Below are 25779 nucleotides of genomic sequence, written 5' to 3'. Positions count from 1 at the left end.
TTGGTGCTTTCTATTTCACATGCCTTTCCAGCCTTGTGTTGAATTGATCAAACTTTCTTTGATGTTTGTTAATAATTTTAAAATCCTATTTCTCTTTAGTGATTACTCTTAAAATTTTGACAAGTATTTAAACTTATTTTTATCTATCAACATCTAGAAAACCTTAGCTGTTACTTCCCTCCTTCCTTTCCCCCTTGCTACTTATATACTGACATAAATTTGGACTAAATTTCTCACTTTGACTTAAAAAGTTTTGCTTGTTTCTTTCCTTTTTGATCCTGTGTAATCATTTCTTGTTTTGAGGTGTCATACTCCAATTACACAATTCCTAGAGATCAGAGAAGCCCTTGTGTGTCTGAACATGTCTTTCCTCACCTTCTCTTGTGACAGGACAGACAGAATTCGGGGTTTTAAATCATGTTTCCTCAGGCCTTGGAAGGCACTGCCTTCCCTCCTCTCTTTGATCCAGTGTCCCTGATAAGCTTGCTGTGCTCCTCATTTCTTCTTAGGTAATCTGATCTTTCCTTCCTGGAAAATTAAATGAATTTCTCTATCCACGAGTTTTACAACATTTCACTTGACACAGCTAAGTGTGTAAGTCTTTTCAATTTTCATCCTGCTTGGCATTTGGTGGGGCCTTTGAATCTAAGGATTTTTCTTAGCTCTAAAATATTCCAAGATTTCTTTGAAATATTTCCTCTCCTCCATTTTCCATTCTCTCCTTCTGAGACTTCTGTTAGATGAAATTTGGGCTGCTGGACCCACCTCGCATGTTTTCTTGTAGTTCTCTGCAAAACTGAATAAAGAAATTCTTAAACTCTCTTCTAGCACACGTCCACTCTTCAGCCACGTCTTCTCCATATGCTCAAGTGACGACGTGACAGACACTCCTAGTTTTCATTTCCAAGGTTCTTTTTCACAATCCCCATTTTGTATCATGGATAAGAAACATCCTATCGTATCTTTTGATGATATTTATTATATAGACAAATATTCTACGATAAAAGTTGCTTTTTTTTTTTTTGGCTGCTTCTTCTGTTTTATTTATTTTTGAGACAGAGTTTTGCCCTTATCGCCCAGGGAGGAGTGCATTAGCACAATCTAGGTTCATTGCAACCTCCACCTCCCAGGTTCAAGTGATTCTCCTCCCTTAGGCTCCCAAGTAGCTGAGATTACAGGTGCCTGCCACCATACCCAGCTAATTTTTTTTCTATTTTTAGTAGAGGTGGGGTTTCACCATGTTGGCCAAGCTGGTCTCAAACTTCTGACCTCAGGCAATCCACCCACCTCGGCCTCCCAAAGTGCTGGGATTACAGGCGTGAGCCACCACACCCAGCCTCCTGCTTCTTTTTTAAGAGACAGGGTCTCGTTCTGTTGCCCAGGCTAGAGTGCAGTGGTGTAATCGCAGCTCACTGAAGCCTCAAACTCCTGGGTTCAAGCGATCCTTCTGCCTTAGCCTCCCAGTAGTTGGACTACAGGCACATGCCACCATACCTGGCTTGATAAAGGATTTAAAAGACGAAGTCTTACTGTCACCCAGGCTAGAATGCAGTGGTGCAATCACAGTTCACTGTAGCCTCAAACTCCCGCGCTCAAGTGATCCTCCCACCTTAGCCTCTCCAGTAGCTGGGATTACAGGTGCATACCACCATGCCTGGCTGATTAAAAAAAAAAGAAAAAAAAAAGTTTGTAGAGATGAGGGTCTCGCTATCTTAGGCTGGTTTTGAACTACCGAGCTCAAGCGATCCTCACGCCTAGGCCTTCCAAGATGTCGGGATTACAGACATGAGCCGCCCTCCCTGCCTCTACTGTTTCTATTAAGTGTTTCCTCCAGTCTTAGTTCTTCTGTTTGTAGGGTTTTATTGTCTCTTTCATGGTGCTGGTTTCCTCAAACGCTTGGTGGTGCTTGGTGGGTGTTCGTCTTTGTATTGAAGGGTCACTGCTGGCCTAACAGAATGCTACCTGTGACTGGTTTTTGCTGCAGCTGCCTCCAGTGATCTGGCAGAGGAGCAGGTCAGGCAGCCAACGGCTGGTCTCTGAGAGTGGGTATTTCTCCTTCTTGGTGCTGCCACCCACCAAGGACGCTGCTTGTTTTCATGGATTAAGTGTTCCCTCTTGCTTTTCCCACCTGGAGACACAATCACTGCTAGGCACAAGGTCAGGAAAGGGTGACCAGTCTCGATGTCCCTCCCACAGTCCTGTTCCCTGAATGTACCTCCTCTGCGCTCAGGGAACTCTGAAGCTGCTCTTGCTGCTCCCGGCAGTCCTTTCTTGTATGTTCTGTGGGCACTGTTTCCTTCTTCAGTTGATCCCATTTATCTTCTTCCAGGGATTCCTCAATTTCTAGTCCACTGAGTAAACCCCTGCTTGTCATATGATTTATATATTTTATTTAAGGCATTTCTAGGAAATCAGGAATAAAAGAGAGAGGCTACAGAATGTTTTCAGCTTCTGTGATCTAATCAAACCTTCCCTCTTACTCATTTATGAACTCAAGTGCTACTTCTACAAATAATGCACCTGAACAAACCAAAGCTCCCTGTTTAAAGTGTCATCACTCTGAGACGTAGAAAACGCCATCCTAGCTGGAAGGAATGTATTTACTCTGACAATTACTCTTCATGTTTCACAACGTTACAGGTTTAATAGGGGCGTGGGGAGGTAGATGTAATTCTGAGTTGTGTCTGAAGCATGTGACATCATCCATCGCAGCTGTGAACGAAATGTCTGTGTCCCCCCGACAATTTGTATGTTGAAGCCCAAACCCCCAATGTGATGGTATCTGGAGATGGGGTCTTTTGGAGGTAATCAGTGTTACATGAGGTCCTGGTGGGGGCCCTGGTCTGATGGTATTTGTGCCCTTATAAGGACAGCACCCTAGAGTCAGCAAGTTCTCCTTACTACCCAGCATGTGAGGATACAGCAAGAAGTTGGCTACCAGCAGGCCAAGAAGAGAGCCCTCACCAGATGCCAATCATGCTGGAACCCTCATCTTGGACTTCCAGCCTCTAGAACTGTAAGAAAATACATTTCCACTGTTTAAGCACCCCCTCTATGGTATTGCGTTAGGAAGGCTCAAGTAGACTTAAGACAAGTGCTATATTCAAGTCTACAAAACCAAGGAACTTTGATAATTTTTCCCAGCAAAAGGCTACATGAAGACTAAACGTGCCATCTGCTTTTATCAAGTAGCATAATTATAGATAAGTACAACCAGTAATCAAGATTCTTAAAATCTTGTAGGTGAAGAAGAACAAAAAATGAAGCTGGTGAGCAATCTGCCACAGCCCAGGCAAAGCAGGTTATGCCTAGTGTTCCATTATTGGAACACAAAGCATGTGGGGGTTGTTGACATCCTACTGCTCAAGGTCATTGCCAAGGTCTGACTGCAAAAATTCAAAAACCAGCAACCTCAGGCATAATAAATGGGTTAAACGCCAACTTCCCTGGCTGTGGTGAGCCAGTGCCACAGGGATGACCACTTAGGGCCACCTAGAAACCAGCCCCAGGGGCTTCCACCCAGTGCAGCAGACGGCAGCAGTGACAGGCTGCCTTGGAGTCAGGTTCCCTCCTCAGGACAGTGGTGAATTCCTTAGCTGTTCTGTGCCTCATTTTCCCCAACTGTGAAAGAGGAATTAAGACGAACCCTCCCTACCTCATAAGGTTACTATAGGAACTTAAGTGTATGAATTAAAGTGCTTCCTCATCATGGTTCTTGACAAACGGTAAGTTCTCAATGTTGGCCCTTACTAGAAATCTGACATGGCCGGGCGCGGTGGCTCACACCTGTAATTCCAGCACTTTGGGAGGCTGAGAAGGATGGATCATGAGGTCAGGAGATGGAGACCATCCTGGCTAACATGGTGAAACCCCATCTCTACTAAAAATACAAAAAATTAGCCGGGCATGGTGGCAGGCGCCTGTAGTCCCAGCTACTTGGGAGGCTGAGGTAGGAGAATGGCGTGGACCCAGGAGGCGGAGCTTGCTATGAGCCAAGATGGCACCACTGCACTCCAGCCTGGGCAACAGAGTGAGACTCCATCTTAAAAAAAAAAAAAAAAAAAAAATCTGACACACGGTATATATAAAACCGGAAGACAGGCAAGAGCCTAACAGAGAGGGCTTCACAGGCATGAAGACAAGTTTACGCTCATGAAGCTGAACCCTGATGCACAGTGGTGGCATCACTTTATTTATTTTGAGAGAGAGTCTCTCACTCTTGTCGCCCAGGCTGCAGTGCAGTGACACAATCTCAGCTCACTGCAACTTGCCTCCCAGGTTCAAGTGATTCTCACGCCTCAGCCTCCCGAGTAGCTGGGACTACAGGCACCTGCCACCATGCCCGGTTAATTTTGTATTTTTAGTAGAGAAGGGTTTCACCATGTTGGCCACACTGGTCTCAAACTCCTGACCGCAGATGATCCGCCCAGCTGGGCCTCCTAAAGTGCCGGGATTATATGCGTGAGCCAGCACGCCAGGCCTCAGTAGCATCCCTTTACAAAGTAAGTATCTATCTGTATGTCTTTCATGAGATGAGCATTTGCCCATGAACTTACTGGAGTGCTGCCCTGTGCTGCACCACCTGGGTCCCCTTAAAACATGAGGTCCAGTTTTGAGAACATCCACTTTCGTAAAGAATCCTGAGATGCTTCCAATGCTTATTAAATCTGCTGATAAATCTAACTCCACAGTCCCAACTCCTTAAAGAAAAGCTGTTACCCAAAATATCAAATCATTTCCAAATTCACAAAATTGACAATTTTCATTCCATCATGGAGATGACTGATGCCCCACAAGCAAAGAATGAGAAAGCAACAGGGCAGTTTTCACAGTGGCCAGAGTGTATGCGCTAAACAAAACCCTCCTCTGGCTGCAGATGTGCGCGGCCTTAAGAAAATCCAGACATGGCCGGGCGCAGTGGCTCATGCCTATAATCCCAGCACTTTTGGAGGCCGAGATGGGCGGATCACCTGAGGTCAGGAGTTCGAGACCAGCCTGACCAATGTGGTGAAACTCGGACATGCCGTTCCTCTCCCAAACCCTGAAGACTCAGGTCTACCCTTCTTTCTCAAAACCAAAACGTCCACCAAAAATCTTTACAGATTCTGCCAAATCCTTTAGCTCAGTCTCAGAAACAAGCAGCTACATGTTTCAGGTTTCACTGTTTTCTGGTGTTTCCCTAGAAAATCCAACTTGAGGAAAGAGGAAGATGCTGGTTTAAATGTGGAGGATCCCTTGTTTTTTTCACAGATACCTGCTTTGTAAGGTGAATGGAGAAATAACGTCCTCTTACGTGAACCACTTAACCCACCCAGATTATAAAGTCCACAACCTCTGGACACCCAGGTTCCACTCCCACCGCTGCTCCTTCCTAATCACATGGTTCCCTGGCTGTAGGGCCCGGCTCAAGTGGGAAGACGGGAATATGAGCCTCGACAGCAAGGGCACTGCCTGGAGTCAAGCCCGGCCTGCCCCGAGTTGTCCGAGCCGGGCCTGTGAGGCTGCTTCCTCACCCAGAAGCTCACTCGGCAAGAAAGGCGTTTCTGCCCAGGGTACCGGCCCTACAAGGCACTTCTGCTTCACCCCACTCGTCAACAGCCCCTTTTTGATTGAAATGTGCCTTCAACTCCCCGTCTTTTATGAGGTGATAGGACGGACCGCCTCTGACCTCTGTCCAAAAGGGACACGGCAGTTCAAATCAATGGATGAGTCCATCTCCTGCAGGCCAGAAAAGGGAGAGCATTCTCTTACCTTTTTGGGATCCATGTTGAATTTCTTTCTTCCCATGGCTATCTGTTTGTTCCTCTGAGTTGTTTTGCTGTTGGTGTGGAATAATTTGAAAATCACTCACGCTGTTTTCACGGTGCAGCCGAGTCACGGCCCTTCAGTGCACTTTCCCCCGCAACAACGGACTCAAGGAAGGGAGGCACAGGCCCACACGGAGGGGCCTCCAGCCTCCACAGTGGCGGAGGGGTGGTGTGGCCGCCATTGCTCTTCACATTTGATAACTTGAGACACTTCAGAAAAAGCTAATGATGCAAACCAGTGATTTTAATAAAGCACAGCTCCTTATGATGCAGGCAGGTAATTTCTGTGCGGGTCAACCCTGAAGTGCCTGTGCTTATGCCTGAACCTATAAAGGTAGGTGATGACTTACAGAGGAGGCGATGAGAAGTAACATCCAGGGAAATACCCCAGGACCCCTCCACGAGGAGTCGGGGGAGAGGAGAGGAATTAACAACTCTACAGGCTCCCCCCATCCCAACCACTCTCACCCCACTTTCTGCAAGTTTGACTAGAAGATGGAGGTAGAAAGAAACGAGTCAACAGCTTGAAGGTGTGGCCACAAATTGTTACCTCTCCTCTACGGAAGTTAGATTGTCGATCTCTGTCATCACTTCTGCAATTTCATATTTCAGCCTCTGTCAAAAAAGAAGAATTTTGAGGTGAGGAGTGGGTCTTAACCTTCCTCCCCTGAGACGGAAATGTTAGTCCTCTTGTGACAAGCTTCCCTGAGGTCTCATCTGAGCATCGCAGGGATGGAAAAACCAATACTATTATCAGTACAGCTAGAGTTTCACAGTCAAAGCCACCACAACTTAGGAGAAAACAAAATTATTTGCTCACTTTTCATCAGATACCAGATTCAGAGGGGTCACTATGCAGATCCTAGGGTATCTGTATATAAAATCAGGCAGGGACATTGCGGGGCAATATTACAGCTGTGAAAAGATAAAACCAAACCAGGAGTGGTGGCTCAGGCCTGTAATCCCAGCATTTAGGGAAGCTGAAGCAGAGGGATCACTCGAGACCAGGAGTTTGAGAACAGCCTGGGCAATGTAGCAAGGCCCCATTGCTACAAAAAAGAAGAACAGAAAAAGTAGCTGAGTGTGGTGGTACACACCTCTAGTCCTAGCTACTAGAGAGGCTGAGGAGGGAGGATTGCATGAACCCAGGAGTATGAAGCTACAGTGAGCCATGATCATACCATTGTACTCCAGTCTGGGTGACAGAGCAAGACTTTGTCTCTTTAAAAAAAAAAAAAAAAAAAGATAAAACCAACAAAAGGAAAGCCGTGAGTCCTTAGTTTGCTTAACTGCACTATTCAGCCCTGCCACGCACACAGTCACCTGCCTCCTCCTTCAAGACTGCCTTTGTTCCTGGGGAGAAGCTGAGGCTCGAGTGTGTTTAGATCAGTGGTCTCAGGCTGAAGCTCAGGTGTGTTTAGGTCGGTGGTCTCAGGATCACTTCTATCACCTTGAATGAGATGAAGCACCATGGACAGAGCCCAGGGGGTGAACAGAACTGACTCAGGGCGCTCAGAGAAGCCAGAGGCATCCAAGGGGACAGACCTCTGGAAGCCTCCAACTTCCCTGGGCCTCAGTGTGCTCACTGATAAAATGAAGTAGTTAAAGCTAGATTACAATTCCACATTTATCAGCAGGATGATTACTAACGTCCAAATAATATACATCCTTATTCTTCAACCAGAGACCAATTCTGGGTTATCTCATTTTCCCAAGAATGAAGGGTAACCTTAGAAGAAAAATTTCCATGAATTACCTTTCAAATACAAAGACATTTTTATTTGGGACCCTATTATTCTGTACGCCAAGACACAGAATTAAAACGCAAGCTCCTAGAAAGGAGCTATTGTCTGGGACAAGGCCTGTCCCTGCCGTGGCCTGTGAAGCCACATTTACTTTGGCAATGACAATGACTAGGAAGCTTTTCAAAGAAGACCTCCATGTCTGCTTGATGCTCCCGAGGAAGCCCCAAACGGAAGGAGCCAGGGCCGGCCCTCTGAATCACTTCTGTAACACTCACAGGCTCTCCCACGCTGAGACTGCAGCTTTATTCATGTGCTTCTCCTGTGGGACCTGCCTCTACCCTGTCCTCTGAGTAAAGTACACAAGTGTGGAAGAGCCCATGTTTGTATGCCTGTGTTTTTATTTGTCTTGGTTTAATGTTTTTTGTTTTGTTTTGTTTTGAGACAGGGTCTTGCTCTGTCACCGAGTCCGCAGTATAGTGGCACAATCACAGTTCACTGTAGCCTCAACTTCTTGGGCTCAGGTGACCCTCCCACCTCAGCCTCCCGAGTAGCTGGGACTACAGGTACATGCCACCATGCCCAGCTAAGTTTTGTATTTTTTGTAGATCTGGGGTTTGACCATGTTGGCCAGGCTGGTCTTGAACTTCTGGGCTCAACAGATCCTCAGGCCTTGGCCTTCCAAAGTGCTGGATTATAGGTGTGACCAACTGTGCCCAGCCTAATGTGTCATTCTACTCCTAACACCTAGTAGGCACTTGGTACGCAGCTGGAACCCAAAACATGCCTATACATTCATTCAAAGGGTATCTGAGAGCCAAAAATGGAACAGGCAATGTTCTAGGTGCTAGAATATTAACATATCGGTGGCTGGGCATGGTGGCTCAGGCCTGTAATCCCAGCACTTTGGGAGGCTGAGGCAGGCAGATCACAAGGTCAGGAGATCAAGACCATCCTGGCTAACAGAGTGAAACCCTGTCTCTACTAAATATATAAAAATATAAAAAATTATAGGTGGACGCCTGTAATCTCAGCTACTCGGGAGACTGAGGCAGGAGAATGGCGTGAACCCAGGAGGCGGAGCTTGCAGTGAGCCCAGACTATGCCACTGCACTCCAGCCTGGGCAACAGAGCAAGACTCTGTCTCAAAAAAACAAAAAGCAAAAAATAAACACATTGGTTAACGAAAGAGGGTCTCAGTGCACAGTCCGATAGAGCAATGCGCTGATGGCTTGCTGCTGCTTTAGATGGCTGGCTGTGGCTTTGGGTTTGCAAGCTGGCTACTGCTGACCTCAGTTCCACGATGTCTTGATTTCTACCCAGGGTCTCACTGCCTGTATGAAGTCTTTGCTTTCTCAACTTGATAACTTTTTCAATCTGTCTCTTTGTGTAGTTCTTATATGCACACACTGAACACCTTTTTTTTTTTTTCTTTTACATTTTTGTGAGGGTACTCTTTTACTGTTTTACTCAAAAGCAAAAAAGAGAGTTTTGGATTTTGGGGTTTTTTTGTTGTTTTTTTTTTACCTCAATGTCATCAATAAGTTCCTTTTTTCTTCGACGAATGTCTAGAAGCTCTTCTCTCTCCTCTAATGAGAGGTCTTCAGGCACTGAAAGAAGAAAAAAATTATCAATTAAACAACTACTTTGGAGAACAAACTGGCAACATCTAGCAAGGGTGAGGTGGGTAAATGCTGCCACTCGGCAATTCCATATGCAGGTATTTATCCTAAAGAAACGCTCCCATTGAGACTGTATCTAAGACACTCATAGGAGCGCTCTTTATAACCAGAAAACAGCCTAAATATTCATCAATAAGAACTCGAATAAATTGTGGTACATTCATAAAACAGAATCCCATCCAACAAAAATATTTTTTCAGGCCAGGCACGGTGGCTCATGCCTGTAATCCCAGCACTTTAGGAGGTTGAGGTGGGTGGATCACTTGAGGTCAGGAGTTTGAGACCAGCCTGGCCAACATGGTGAAACCCCATCTCTACTAGAAATACAAAAATCAGCTGGGTGTGATGGCGGGTGCCTGTAATCCCAGCTACTCAGGAGGCTGAGGCAGGAGAATTGCCTGAACCCGGAGGCGGATCACATCACTGCACTCCAGCCTGGGCGGCAGAGGGAGATTCTGTCTCGGAAAAAAATTAATTAATTAATTAAAAAGAGAATGAGCTAAGTCTGTCAATATGGATGAGTCTCAAAATAAAATGATGACGATAAAAGAAGGCTAAGGCCAGGCACAGTGGCTCACATCTCTAAGCCCAGCACTTTGGGAGACTGAGGCAGGAGGATCGCTTGAGCTCAGGAGTTCAAGACCAGCCTGAGCAAGATGGTGAGATCCTTTCTCTACAAAAATTAAAATAAATAAATAAATGTAGACAGTGCCCAGGAAAAGACCACAGGCCAATGAAAACATGATTCACGGGAGAGCTGACACTCGGCTCAAAGACAGACTGGACTCTTCAATAAATATGTGTGAAGACAGTTATTTATATGGAAGAAATAAAAGCAGATTGTATGTTATCAATCATACATATTTTCAATCAATTACAAGTGAATTAAAGACTTAAATGTGAAGGGGAACACTGTACAATTTTTAGAAGTCAATATAGGAGAATGTTTTTATAATTTCAGGGTAGCAAAAGACTTTTTTTTCTGAGACGGAATCTGGCTCTGTCACCCAGGCTGGAGTGCAGTGGCACAATCTTGGCTCACTGCATCCTCTGTCTCCTGGGTTCACTGCACCCAGCCAGGGAAGGACTTCTTAAACAAGATAGACAAATTATAAATCACAAAATATTAATACATTTAATTATATCAAAATTAAGAAATAGGCCAAGCAAGGTGGCTCATGCCTGTATCCAAGCACTTTGGGAGGCCAAGGTGGGAGGATCACTTGAGGAGTTTGAGACCAGCCTGGGCAATACAGTGAGACCCCCATCTCAACTAAAAAAATGAAAAATAGCCAGACATGGTGATGCATGCCTGTAAGCCCAGTTACTTGGGAGCCTGAGGTAGGAGGATCACTTCAGCCCAGGAATTTGAGGCTGCAGTGAGCTATGATCATGATTGTGCCACTACACCCCAGTCTGGGCAACGGAGCTAGAATCTGTGTCTCAAAAAAAAAATTAATAAATAAAAATGAAGAAACTTCATTCACCAAAAGTTCCATACCACAAAGTAAAGAAGAGGCTGAGCTAGAAACTGCCAAAGAACTGGGATTCAAAATATATAACCCCTACAAATTATATTATTGTTTTTTGTAGAGACAGGATCTCACTCTGTTGCCCAGACTGGAGTGAAATGCTGCGTGATCATGGCTCACTGCAGCCTTGAACTCCTGGGCTCAAGCAATCCTCCCACCTCAGCCTCCCAAGTAGCCAGGATTACAGACATGTGTCACCATGTCTGGCTAATTTTTTTTTTTTTTTAATTTAGAGACAGGGTCTTGCTGTGTTGTCCAGGCTGGCCTTGAACACCTGGCCTAAAGCAAAACTCCTACCTTGGCCTCCTAAAGCACAGAGATTACAGGTGTGCGCCACTGTGCCCAGCTACAACTCAATTTTTAAAAGACAAAACAACTCAGTGCTTAGAAAATGGGCAAATGGGGCCAGGCGCAGTGGCTCATTCCTGTAAGCCCAGCACTTTGGGAGGCTGAGGCAGGTGGATCACCTGAGGTCAGGAGTTCTAGACCAGCCTGGCCAACAGAGTGAAATCCCATCTCTACTAAAAATACAAAAAATTAGCTGGGTGTGGTGGTGGGCGCCTGTAATCCCAGTTACTTGGGAGGCTGAGGCTGAGGCAGGAGAATCACTTGAAACAGGGAGACAAAGGTTGCAATGAGCCGAGATTGCACCACTGCACTCCAGCCCGGGCGACAGAGCAAGACTCCGTCTCAAAAGAAAAAAAAGAAAAAAGGAAAATGGGCAAATGACTTGCATAGGCACAAGACCAAAAAATTAATATGAATGGGCACATGAAAGGACGTCAACTCTCTTAACAGTCAAAGAAATACAAATTAAAATCCCAACAAGAGACCTCCACTAAAACTGTGTAATCATAATTAGCGATTTTAAAAATTCAAAATCCATTACAACAAAGAGAATGGAAACAAAGAACCACCATCACATTTTTATTAGCCTGAAGCCAAAATGGACTAGCCATAGCTGATTTAACCCACATGGAAAAGGAAACTCTTAAGCCCACAGTGGCATAGACCAAGCAACCTAATTTACGTGTGAGAATCCCCAAAAGGCTTAGGCTCTGGCTGCACCGGATAACTCTGGAGGGGGGCTGTGAAGGAGGGTCAACTAAAATAAGGAGAACTGGTTGACAGACTCTTTGAAATACCATTGGATGCCTGCCTCTTCTCTCCCACACCACAGTACACTGCTTATTTATCTTCAGAGAGCAAAACAGAGAGACTAGGGCACTTCAAACATGTTTGAGGGCAAGGGTACCCTACCAAAAACAGGGGTGAGAGGCAAATGCAGACATACTTATCACCACGCCCTCTTCCCCACTGGGCTCGCAGACTGCAGGCCACGGGCCATTTACTCCTCTTCCACTGCCCTGGACAGAGGCTGGGACAAGCGTCTTCTCTGAAGCATCCCACAGGCTTAGCTCTAAAGATACTGACGTGAGGGGCAGACACCAACAAGCAGCACACCCACATCACCCTAGAGAGAAACAGTCAGCACGGCCTCCTGCTGCACTCAGAGCTTCTAATACACTTTTCACTTCTTCCTTCTCGAACTGGAGGTAAGCCTCTGACACGCAAAACAGATACCAAAATAGACCCAAAAAAGCAAAAAGGGATAAAAGTGGTTACACCTTGGGGACAAAAAAGTGACAAGGCAAGGCAATGCTCACCCCCATTACAAACTTTACAGCTGACTCTTTAATACGTGTACAACTGATAAAATACAAAACCTTGGGAAAAAAGTCAGATGTGATGGCACACACCCGCAGTCCCAGGAACTTGGGAGGCTGAAGTGAGAGGATTGTTTGAGCTCAGGGGTTCCAGGCTGCAGTGACCATGATCACGCCACTGGATCTCAGCCTGGGTGACAGAACGAGACTCTCATCTCTTTAAAACAAAACGAAAACAAAAAACAAAAAAAACCTTGAAAACAACACATGCATTTCAATCTCACCAGACTGTGACCTCTCATCCTGAGAGACAGAAGAAAGAAAGAGAGGGGAGAGAGAGAGAGAGAGAGAGAGAGAGAGAGAGAGATCTACTGCCATTAACAGCCACTTTGGAAAATAATTTGTCTATTAATATCAAAGAAGTACATATGCTATGACCCAGCCATTTTACTCCTAGGTATATCAGAAAAGTTCCTGTGCACTGCAACAGAAGATATGTAACAAGAACGTCAAAGAAGCCCATTGTGTAGATTTAAAAAGAAAACAGGCCAGGCATGGTGGCTCACGCCTGTAATGCCAGCACTTTGGGAGGCCGAGGCACGCAGATCATGAGGTCAAGAGATTGAGAGCATCCTGGCCAACATGGTGAAACCCCGTCTCTACTAAAAATACAAAAATTAGCTAGGTGTCATGGTGGGCGCCTGTAGTCCCAGCTACTCGGGAGGCTGAGGCAGGAGAATCACTTGAACCCACGAGGTGGAAGATGCAGTGAGCTGAGATCGCGCCACTGTACTCCAGCCTGAGCAACAAGAGCAAAACTTCGTCTCAAAAAAAATAAAAAAGAAAAAAAAAAGAAACTGACAAACGAAAAGAGAAAAAGTAGGCCATATTCTCTTCCTAAATAAGCCAATGGTCATCTGAAACCAAAAAGCTGTTCATCAGAGAAAGTAACTTTTGGATGGCAATGGTTATGCCTAAAAAAAGAGAACAAATTTATTAATGTTTTCAAGGGTACTGTACTGTGTCTGATCCCGCATCAGTTAAATGTTTTCATTACAACATAATTAAGACCACAATGTTCAGCTCATGATAAACATGGCAAAGGGAAAAAAATTTGCAAAAAGATACATTTTCTTCAGATCTTTCTTAATAAACTTTTGTCTCAAACAGAAAAAAATAAAATGTGCTTTACAAAGATACAGATAATACAATTAACATAAAATTTGTAATTTCTTGCTTTCTGTATTAGATTTAAGCGTCGATAAATTCCACACTGTGGTTTTTTTTCTTTTTTCTGAGATGGCGTCTCACTCTGTCGCCAGGCTAGAGTGCAGTGGTGCGATTGGCTCACTGCAAACTCCACCTCCCGGGTTCAAGTGATTCTCCTGCCTCAGCCTCCCAAGTAGCTGGGACTACGCCCACCACCATGCCCAGCTAATTTTTGTATTTTTAGTAGAGATGGGGTTTCACCATGTTGGCCACGCTGGTCTCAATCTCTTCACCTTGTGATCCAACCACCTCAGCCTCCCAAAGTGCCGAGATTACAGGAGTGAGCCACCCTGTGGCTTTTATTTATTTATTTATTTATTTATGTATTTATTTATTTGAGATGGAGTCTCGCTCTGTCACCCAGGCTGGAGTGCAGTAGTGCGATCTCAGCTCACTGCAACCTCTGCCTCCCGGGGTCAAGCAATTCTCTTGCCTCAGCCTCCCTGAGTAACTGAGATTACAGGTGTGTGCCACCACACCCAGCTAATTTTTTTTTGTATTTTTAGTAGAGATGGGGTTTCACCATGTTGGCCAGGCTGGTCTCGAACTCCTGACCTCAGATGATCTGCCTGCCTCAGCCTCCCAAAGTGCTGGGATTACCAGCATGAGCCACCACGCCCAGCATTTTTTTTTTTTTTTTTTTTTTTTTTTTTTGAGACAGAGTCTCACTCTCTTGCCCAGGCTGGAGTATAATGGTATGATCGCGGCTCAGTGCAACCAGGTTCAAGCAATTCTCCTCCCTCAGCCTCCCAAGTAGCTGGGATTACAGGTGCCCACCATCACTCCTGGCTAATTTTTTGTATTCATACTGCGGTTTTCTTAAGCAATCCTCTATGTCAAGCAATGAATGAGGAAGGAACTACAATTTACTGATCAACTATACTGGGCTGCATGCTTTAACAGGTCATCTCCATTAAACTCCCAAATAACTGAGAGCAGCCATTTTATAAATGAAGAAACCAAAGCCAGGGAAAGTCTAATGATTCTTTCCCAGGAGAAAGAGAAAAAATATTTGGAGAAATAATGGCTGAAATGTCCCAAATTTGATGAATGACATGAACATACACCTCCAAGGTGCTCATCAAACTCCACATGGGATAAGCTCAAGGAGATCCAAAGTCATGCAACATGCTGTTGGGTGGTCTGGTAACTCAACGATGTCATCAGTAACCCAGTCTGTTCATCCTCCCTTCCAATGTGTCAGTTTCATGCTAAAGTCGGTCTCTTTCTGGCTCTAGGCTTCCCCAGCAACTGAAGCTACTTGCTTCCTTAGTCCTGTGTCTCTTTCAAGAGTGAGAAGGCTTCCTTCTGAGAAGGCCATAAAGTCTACACTCAATTCGCCTTGGCTCAGCCTGACTCCACCTGAGATTACTGTGATCGGCTGAAGAGCACAAGTAGAATGAATGAATGTGCACCACACTTAGCGTTGAAGGAGAAGAAACACAAAGAAATCCAGATCAAGAGATAATGTGAGAAGTAAGAGAGAATGAAGGCCAATCAAGAATTTCACCAGGCAGAAAAACCAACATCGGATGCCCAGAGACCAAAGAAAACAAAGAAGCAAGCAGGCAGTTCTTGAATCTTCAAAGCTATTATTCTTATGCATCTAAGGGAGCATCTTCTTTTTTTTTTTTTTTTTTTGAGACGGAGTTTCACTTTTGTTGCCCAGGCTGGAGTGCAACGACGCGATCTCAGCTCACTGCAACCTCTAACTCCCACGTTCAAGTGATTCTCCTGCCTCAGCCTCACAAGTAGCTGGGATTACAGGCACGCGCCACCACGCCCAGCTAATTTTCTGTATTTTTAGTAGAGATTTCACCATGTTGGCCAGGCTGGTCTGGAACTCCTCACCTCAGGTGATCCAGCTGCCTCGGCCTCCAAAAGTGCTGGGATTACAGGTGTGAGCCACCACAACCGACCGCATCTTATTTCAATATGGCAAAAAGTATATCTAAAAGTAACCAGCTGACTGACACTATCCTGTTACTAAAAAGTAAATGTACCTGAAGATTCAAATCAAGTCTGTCAACAAGGCTTATGAAAAGAGTTTTCTTCCGCTGAGCTCTCCTGTGCAGATACAGGAAAATAAGAGCCTGTAAGGGTAGAGGTTTAATTCAATCAGCACACATTTCTATTTCCTTTTTAAGAAAGTCTATCTACAGTTTCAGTCTATCTACAGTTTCTCTCCTCCTACCCTGAGGATGAGCAGGGTTGGTTGTTAACACAGAGTGAAGACATACAAAGTGAATCTAAACACCAGAATGATTTAATTCTGAAGATCCTAAAATACCTTTTAATCGGAATCAAAGGATTTCCTTGATTTTTATCTTTCAGTAATACCTATCTTTTCCTACCCCCTTAAGGCCCTAAGGAGTTAAATAAGCACTAGCCATTTACTTTACCAGTATTGCAATCAGAATTTCCATGTCTAAAAGAAAATTTTGTACAGTGGGACAAAGATATAGTGGCTGTGTAGAGAAATGTCCTTATTTTCCAGAGATTCATGCCATAGTATATAGGGATATAATGCTATTATGTCTATACTTTGAAACACTTCAGCAAAAAAAGAACTGAGGCTGGGCGTGGTGGCTCACAGCTGTAATCCCAGCACTTTGGAAGGCTGAGGCGGGCGGATCACCTGAGGTCAGGAGTTCCAGACCAGCCTGGCCAACATGGTGAAATCCTGTCTCTACTAAAAGTACAAAAATTAGCCAGGTGTAATGGTGGGGACCTGAAATCCCAGCTACTTGGGAGGCTGAGGCAGGAGAAAGAGGGGGAGGCTGCAGTGAGCCAAGATCATGCCATTGTCCTCCAGCCTAGGCAACAAGAGCAAAACTCTGCTTCAAAGGGGGAAAAAAAGAATTGAGCAAAATTATAACAATTATTAAATCTATCTGATTCATTATCCATTTTAAGAGTTTGAATTAAAATAAAATAATCCATTTGAAGAGTTTGAATTAAAATAAAAAATTAAGTTTCAGGTATTTGGCCAGGTGCAATGGCTCACGCCTGTAATCCCAGCATTTTGGGAAGGCAAAGCCAGAACACTGCTTGAGGTCAGGAGTTTGAGACTAGTCTGGACAACACAAAGAAAGTCTGTCTCTACAAAAAATAAAAAAGAAATTAGCCAGACATGCTGCACCTGCCCACAGTCCCAGGTACTCAAGAGGCTGAAGTGGGGGGATCGCTTGAGCCCTTGAGTTTGAAGATGCAGCAAGCTATGATTGTGCTACTGCACTCCAACCTGAGTGACAGAGTGAGACACTGCTCTAAAAAAAACAAAACAAAACAAAACAACAAAAAAACCTTTCAGGTATTAAGTGGCTAGTAACATCTGTAGCAGTATCACTCAGGATATTTGCGGAAAACATTACTAGGAAGTAACAGAACGATCCTTGACATGTGAAAAGGAGTAAATCAAAGGAATAGGAGTATGTGATAAAATATTTCTGAACCGGGTCTGGCGCAATGGCTCACACCTGTAATCCTAGCACTTTGGGAGGCCGAGGTGGGCAGATTACGAGGTCAAGAGATCAAGACCATCCTGGTTAACATGGTGAAACCGCATGTCCACTAAAAATACAAAAAAATTAGCCAGGCGTGGTGGCGGGCGCCTGTAGTCCCAGCTACTTGGGAAGCTGAGGCAGGAGAATGGCATGAATCCGGGAGGCAGAGCTTGCAGTGAGTCAAGATTGCACCATTGCACTCCAGCCTGGGTGACAGAGCGAGACTCCTTCTCAAAAAACAGAAAAAATTTCTGAACCAGTCTCTGAGGAGCTTCTGTCATTTAAGTACCTTGCTGTCCTATTGTGTCTTTGGACACCCAGATTGCATAGCAAATACAAACATTTAGCTGTTAGACCAGCTGTTTAGTGACATTCTATCAGTATCTCTCTGCATCCAAAATAACTTCGCAGTCACAGAATCTGCTGATCCACTGACAATTTCACACACGTGACTGCCATACTAAAAATGGGAAGATAAGCAATGTTCAGAGAAGGTGTCCGTCATTATCCAGATCTTTTCCACAGCAACAAACCAGCCTTCACTCAGTCACAGTTACCTAAAGCTTGGATTCACTGACATCATGTATGTTTTGTCACTCTGACTCTGTTAGGTAAGAAGAAACAAAGGTCAAGTGGTTGATTTTTTCCTCCCAAGAAATCTAGCAGTTTATTTTTGAATGGATAAAGTAATACATGGATATGGTTACACATACAGAAACATATTAAAAAGGCACACAATGAAAACTTCCCCTCCAACCTCAATAAAGCTGCTTTAAAAAATAAATAAATAAAGGCAGGTTAACTGGAAATCACTGGTCTGGCATGAAATCTCTAAAGCTGGTTGAATGCACCCACCATGAGCTTCCCTATAAAATCCTGACATTCCAGACACAGGCTAGGAAAAGGTCCTTCAGATTCAGTTCTCGTCTGTGAATTGATGGAGGAGGTTGGACACACTGGATTATTTCTAACAATGCATCAGGCTCTAAAAGAGAATGAGTCTGTGCAGCACATATGGTTTCAACATTCTTACTCTAATTCTTGATAACAAATATAAATGTTTCCACAAGGAAAAAACAATGTGGAAAGGAGGCAGGAAATCCTCCATTTTAGTAAAACGGTGCTGCCAGTGAAGCTTTAGAATAAGAATCAGGAGCAAATTCACATCATTCAGCCAAAAATCCTTACCTTTCTCAGGCACTAGCCTTCCACAAACTCAGATCTGCAAAATCACAGAGACTCACAGCTGGTGAAGTCTATGTTTTGGGTTCAGGTTTGTAGGAATTTAATTAAAGTACGTTAAGTGTGGACTTTCTGCTTCCAGCCACCAGTAACAGGGACTGGATTTATCCTGTTGCCTGAAATGATGGGAGTAGAAAAACAGCCAGGCACAGTGATTATGTGCCTGTAGTCCCAGCCACAGGGGAGTCTGTAGCAGGAGGATCTAGAGCCCAAGAGTTGAGGCTGGCCTGGGCAACGTAGCAAGAACCTACCTCTAAAAAATAAACAACAACAACAAAAAACAAGCTAACAAAATAACAAAATTCTACACCCTGCAAAATCTCTTTCTCAAATAAAGATGAAACAAAGACATTTTCAGATATAAAAACTTAAACTAACTTGCCACTATCTGCACTACAAGAAATGTTAAAGTAGTCCTTCATGCAGGGAAAAGAAAAGATTCCAAATAAAAATGTGTTCCCGATGCAAAAGAATTAAAGTATTGTAAATGATAACTATGTGGGTGAATACTTTTTCATGACAGATACCTCTTTACAAGATTCACTGTTGGCTGGGCGCGGTGGCTCAAGCCTGTAATCCCAGCACTTTGGGAGGCTGAGACGGGCGGATCACAAGGTCAGAAGATCGAGACCATCCTGGCTAACACGGTGAAACCCCGTCTCTACTAAAAAAAATACAAAAAACTAGCCGGGCAAGGTAGCGGGCGTCTATAGTCCCAACTACTCAGGAGGCTGAGGCAGGAGAATGGCGTGAACCCGAAAGGTGGAGCTTGCAGTGAGCTGAGATCCGGCCACTGCACTCCAGTTTGGGCGACAGAGCGAGACTCCGTCTCAAAAAAAAAAAAAATAAAGATTTACTGTTATTGTTTAAAGCACAAATAATAAAAAATGTAAGACAGAACAAAAGTTGGGAGGGATAAAGGATAAGCTGCTTATCCCACATGTGAAATGGTTAACATCATTTGATGGTAGACTGAGAAATGAAAGATGTATATATAAATCCTAAACCAACCACTAACAAAGTGTGCGATAATATTAAGAAATTCAGATTACCTTATTTACCATCTTTAATAAAATCTAAGAGCCCGTCAATTATTAGATGTATGCTTAATTTCAGAGTTTAAAATGTATACACATTTGTATCTCCGAATCAATGAAAAATGGGAGATTGTCACACATATTGATACTAAAAAATAAGCAAGTGGTATCTCCAAGTTGATTCAGTACTTTCTTTCAAGTTATATTAATAATCTGGTTATCTAACAGATTCCAATCTACCAAGAAGCTGCAGCTTTCCAGTTTGCTGCTATAAATGGTGACACCCACCCGGACACATTTTATATACACACATCTACAAACACGTGAGATCTTCCACGGACTTCACCTGCAGTTCTGTGACTTCTCCTGCAGAAAGATGGAATTTCACAGGCATGAACCATGGCCAGAGCCCTCCACTAGGTTTTAGTCGCTATAAGTCAAATGTGATAATACATACACTGAACAAAACTTTGGTCATTTAACTTACAACTGTGTATTTTTGGCTACCTAGTCCTAACTGAAATTGATTCTCTCACCCTTAAGTTTACCTTTATTACTAATCAATACTACTTTTTTGTTTTGATATGGTGCTTTTTAGACTTTTGGTCAGTTCAGGGACTGGCCAATTCTGCAGGAAACTAAGAACACTGGCAAAGCATGGGCTCTGAGCGCTGGTTCCAGTTAATCCACTACATGGAAACTACATGGAGCCGTGGTTTAACACACACAGAAATAACACCTATCTCATAACACTGTCATACCTAGCAATTTAAACTCGTTGTTTATTTTGAGAACAGATCTTGTTCTGTCATGCGGTCTGGAGTGCAATGGCACAATCACAGCTCACTGCAGCCTCAACGTCCCAAGCTCAGGTGATCCTCCCGCCTCAGCCTCCTGAATAGCTGGGACCACAGGCATGTACTGCCACGCCCGGCTAACTTTCAAATTGTTTTTGTAGAGACAGGGTCTCACTATGTTGTTGCCCAGGCTAGTCTCAAACTCCTGGGCTCAAGTAATCCTCTACTTCGGCCTCCCAAAGTGCTGGGATTGCAGGTGTGAGCCACTGTGCCTCGCAAAACTGAGCATGAGTTTCTGGAGACTACTGAAGCAGTACAATGACACACAGAACAAACAGGCAGGCCCTGAGCTGCCAGGGGCTGTGCTCTGCCTCTCCTCACCACTTGACAGTTATGTGACCTCAGTGGGTGATAAAGCAGCATTCAATGACATCCAAGTGGGTAACAGGGCAGTCACATGTTAGCAACAATGGGAAGGGCCAGGTGAGTGGGGTGCTGCAGCTAGCCAAGATGCTGCACTGAGCTGCAGGGGCGGGCAGGAAAGCCACAGAGGCTCCAAGGGCCCGATTCTCGCCACCTCCTTGGAACCTTCTCTCTGGTCATTTCTCCTCAATCTCCATGTGCTGATCGTTACTGTTCCAGGACACTGGTTCCTTGCCCAGCCTTCTTTGGATTAGGTGAAAGGTAACATTTTCAGACACAAACCGGAGTTGGCCACTGGTGCACCATTATCACTAATAGAAATTCTTAAATAAAGTTCAATCAAGAGAAAGGATCCAATACAGGAGGTGTGAGCAGCAAGAGAAAATGATGAGCACTGGTTTCCATAAGTAAATCTAAAAAAAATCTGACTGTGTAAGATAATAACGTCTCATAGAATAAGAACAGAACTAAAATGCTCAACAACAGCATGTAAATAAGAAGGGAAGCAATTTGCTCTGAAGTTCTTAGGGTTCGAAGGCGGAGGGGATACATGATTAACTTTAGACTTGGCAAGTTAAGAATGCATACTAAAATTTCTAGGGTAAGCAGGAAAGGAATGGAGCTCAAAATGCCCAAATTGGGAAAGGGAAATTAAAACTGGAATGAGAAAAAATAATCCAAAAAAAGGCAAGGAAAGAGAAAGAGAAACACAGAACAACTGTTAGAAATACAAAATGCAAAATATTGGGTGCAGGAAAAAAAATCCAAATATACTGATCTTTACCATGGTAGACAGAAAAACACAGCCATGGTTTTTTGCGGTTCCTCCTCTCAAGAAGGGAAGTGTATTTCCCACCGTTTTCTCTGGACTGGCTTTGGGACTTCCTTTGACCAAGAGAAGATGGCAGATGTGACAGTGGGCAGGGCCCAGCACCCAGGCCTCAAGGTCTTGCCCCTCCCCTATCCTGGAACCTGAGACCACCATGCCCTGGGCCAGCAACCTTTAACATGAAATCCATTGTGTAAAGAAACCACACGGAAGAGTCTCTGAGGTCCCAGCTGCTGCAGCACCTCAGCCAAGGCCCCAGACGTGTAAGTGAAGTCATCTGGGATTGGATCAGCCTCCGGCTGGCCTTCCAGCTGAATGTGACAATGTGGGTGAACCCAGACAAGAGCAGCACATGAACCACCAGCCAGCCTGGAAACTCGGGTGGTGAGACAAGAGGCCATTGCTGGGGTTTTTCGGTTTACTTTTTTGAGATGGAGTTTTGCTCTTGTTGCCCAGGCTGGAGTGTCATGGTGCCATCTCAGCTCACCACAACCTCCGCCTCCCGGGTTCAAGTGATTCTCCTGCCTCAGCCTTCTGAGTAGCTGGGATTACAGGCATGCGCCGCCACGCCCAACTAATTTTGTATTTTTTAGTAGAAACGGGGTTTCTCCATGTTAGGCTGGTCTCAAACTCCCGACCTGAGGTGATCCGCCGGCCTCAGCCTCCCAAAGTGCTGGGATTACAGGCATGAGCCACTGTGCCCAGCCAGGCCACTGCTGTTTTAAGCCAATTCCTTTGGAGAAGTTTGTTATGCAGTAAGAAGTAACTGATTCATTTACAATGAACGTAAGTGAAAAAAAGGAGTAAGTTTTAGAATTTGCACTTAAAAACCAGAACAAAAAACATCCCACTACATGCTCTTTAAAAGAGGCACATTTAAAACATATGAATACATAAAAGTTAGAGGTAAAAGGGTAGAAAGTAATATACCAGACACATTCTTACGGAAAAAAGTTGGTACCGCTGTAAGAAAACATAGGCAAAAAAAACTTTAAGAAAAATAGACTAAAGCTATGAGTCACTAGATAATGACATTTTGTTCAGTTATTCACAAAGTCAGAATTTATATGCATCTAACAAAATAGCCTGAAAATATATAAAGCAAAATTGACAGATGTACATGTAAAATAAAATTTTTCCCAAAGGCAAAAAAAAGAAAAAAATGTTGAAGATCTTACTAACACAATAGCAAGCTTGATTTAATGGGCATAATATACTTCACTGATCATAAGATGTGCTTTTTTTTTCACATTTTAACATATTTGAAGTGAACTGTGACATTTACATATTATTGCCTACATAGCTGTGAATCTGATTATTGCTAGAGGCAAAACTAAACAACTGCTACTCCTTAATGTTTCACGCAAAAACAAAATTTAAGAATAATCTGATGAAGGATTATGAGTCTAGTCATTACCACAGATTATTCATTGATACTTTCTGGTAAGATCAACAAAGCCTCAGCACAAAACTCTGCTAAACATTAGAAAAAAATCCAGGAGACAATATAGGAGCACTCTTTAAGAACCACTGTGTCACTAATGCCTTCTATGGTGACAGCACTGTGTAGAAAAACACAAATATCAACTATTCTGCGTAGACAACTGATTCAGGAGTGGGAATCTGTAAATAAGCTTCAGGAATACCTTGACCAACTTACTGCACTCGTATTTCACTTTTTTTTTTTTTTTTTTTTTTTTTTTTTTTTTTTTTTTTGAGACGGAGTCCTTGCTCTGTCGGCACGGCTGGAGTGAGTGGCCGATCTCGGCTCACTGCAAGCTCCGCCTCCTGGGTTCACGCCATTCTCCTGCCTCAGCCTCCCGAGTAGCTGGACTACAGACGTCCGCCACCATGCCAGCTAATTTTTTGTATTTTTAGTAAGCAGGGGCAGGGTTTCACCGTGTTAGCCAGGATGGTCTCCATCTCCTGCATCGTGATCCGCCCGCCTCAGCTCCCAAAGTTTGGGATTGACAGGCTTGAGCACCGTGCCTGGCCTCATATTCACCTTTTTATATATGTTCACAATAGTTAGAAAAAAAAAAAAAAAAAAGAACCAACATTGAAGTAGTTGAAAAAAATAAATCAGACAGTATTAAAGATTCTAAGTGAGAAGGATAGAAGGATGCATTGCTCCTGGTTTAGGTACCAGCTTTTTTCTTCTTAATGGAACATAAGCTAATGACGCATCTTACAATTGATACAGACAGACTCAATGGGATCATGGCACCCAACAGGCATGCAATATACGTTCAAGCACATGTGAAAAAGAAAGTCTTAATAAATTTCAAAGGATTGGTATAGTGGAGATGAAGATGCTTTGCTCAACCTCTGGAGGTGCCTTCACGTAAAGCAGAGTTTAGAAAGCTCAAAATTACATCTCCGGATCCTCTTATAATTTAGGCTTCCAAAACGAACGAAGCTCTGCCAATCAGAGGCAGTGTACAGGATTCAAAAGAGAGCAGTGAAGCAGAGGTCCTCATCCTGCCCTTTTACACAGGCTGCTTCTCAGCTGGCCCACAAAGATGAGAAAGGTGAGGATTTTCTGGAACAGCATTCTATCTAGTGTTCGTTCTCTAGATTCCTAGGAATTGAGAGTTCATTCCAGCACTGTGGCCTCTTGATTCAGGTTCTGTGGACCCCATCACAGCTGGGGATATGCACGGACCTCCATGGTTGCAGGAGTTGCCTAGCAGGCGAGAATTCCTCTGGTGCCTCGATTCTGGAGAGCCAAGCTAGGGCCCACTCTTTTAGGCAACCTATGGCTTCCCAATCAAATCATTCCTTCCTGCTCAAAATACTTGGAGTGCTCTGTATTTCTTGTATGGAACTATACCTGAAACCACTGCTGTCATAAACACCACATTCTCCGAACACAAAACAATAAAGTTAGAAATTAATTGCAAAACAGTGACCAGAGGATGAGTGCGGTGGCTCATGCATGTAATTCCAGGACTCTGGGAGGCTGAGGTGGGTGGATCACTTGACCCCAGGAGTTCGAGACCAGTCTGGGCAACATGGCAAAGACCCTGTCTCTACTAAAAATACAAAAATTAGCCAGGTATGGTGGCACACACCTGCAGTCCCAGCTACTTGGGGGCTGAGGTAGGAGAATTAACTGAGCCTGGAAGGTCAAGGCTGCAGTGAGCCATGATCAAGCCACCGTACTCCAGCCTGGGTGACAAAGCAATACTCTCAAAAAAGCAAAAACAAAAAACAGTGACCAGAAAAACCCATTTGTTTGGAAATTAAATTAAGAAACACAATTCTAAATAAATCATTGGTCAAAGATAACAACGTAATATAAATTAGAAAATACGAACAAAGGCCAGGCACAGTGGCTCACACTTGTAATCCCAGAACTTTGGGAGTCCAAGATGGGCAGATCACCTGAGGTCAGGAGTTCGAGACCAGCCTGCCAACATGGTGAAACCCCATCTCTACTAAAAATACAAAAATTAGCCAGGCGTGGTGGTGCATGCCTGTAATCCCAGCTACTTGGGAGGCTGAGGTGGGAGAATCACTTGAACCCAGGAGGTAGAAGTTACACTGAGCCAAGATCTTACTACTGCACTCCAGCCTAGGCAACAGAGTGGAACTCCGTCTCCAAAAAACAAACAAACAAACAAAAAACAAGAAGAGAAGATAATGTCAAAATATTACTTGGATGCTACAGCTAAAACAACTTAGAAAATCACAACTCAAGGTGCTACCACAGCCTGGGCAATATAGAAAGACCCTGTCTGAAAAAAACCAAAACACATTAGCCAGGTGTGGTGGTACACACCTGTAATCCTATCTACTTGAGACAGGATAGCTTGAACCCAGGAATTTGAGGCTGCAATGAGCAATGATCGGGCCACTGCACTCTAACCTGGGTGACAGAGCAAGGTCCTATCTCTTAAAAAAAAAAAAAAAAAAAAAAAACTTATTTTAGAAAATAATTTTGTTGGCCGGGCGCGGTGGCTCAAGCCTGTAATCCCAGCACTTTGGGAGGCCGAGATGGGCGGATCACTAGGTCAGGAGATCGAAACCATCCTGGCTAACCCGGTGAAACCCCGTTTCTACTAAAAAAAAAAAAAAAATACAAAAAACTAGCCAGGCAAGGTGGCAGGCGCCTGTAGTTCCAGCTACTCGGGAGGCTGAGGCAAGAGAACGGCGGGAACCCGGGAGGGGGAGCTTGCAGTGAGCTGAGACCCAGCCACTGCACTCCAGCCTGGGCGACAGAGCCAGACTCCGTCTCAAAAAA

At 44.1% G+C, this 25779-nt stretch overlaps 1 protein-coding gene across 2 annotated transcripts in view; it reads right to left on the bottom strand.

Moving 5' to 3' along the window:
• The window catches only part of CYTH3 (cytohesin 3), a 28932-nt gene extending 19773 nt beyond the window's left edge, over window positions 1-9159 (bottom strand). The window contains exons 1-3 of one of the 2 annotated variants that reach the window (XM_017864772.1): window positions 9077-9159; window positions 6358-6422; window positions 5752-5818 (exon numbers count right to left, since the gene is read on the bottom strand). In XM_017864772.1, coding sequence (XP_017720261.1) covers window positions 5752-5818; window positions 6358-6395 — 105 coding nt within the window. In that variant the 5' untranslated portion in view covers window positions 6396-6422; window positions 9077-9159. The remainder of the gene's footprint in view (window positions 1-5751; window positions 5819-6357; window positions 6423-9076) is intronic. The other variant, XM_017864773.1, reaches the window with a different exon arrangement.
• Window positions 9160-25779: the final 16620 nt, after the last annotated feature.

The sequence above is a fragment of the Rhinopithecus bieti genome, unplaced genomic scaffold (assembly GCF_001698545.2).
Source record: "Rhinopithecus bieti isolate Rb0 unplaced genomic scaffold, ASM169854v2 scaffold_77662, whole genome shotgun sequence".
Classification (NCBI taxonomy): Eukaryota; Metazoa; Chordata; class Mammalia; order Primates; family Cercopithecidae; genus Rhinopithecus; species Rhinopithecus bieti.
Note: the sequence above shows the minus strand (reverse complement) of the source record. Positions and strands in the feature narration are given on the sequence as shown.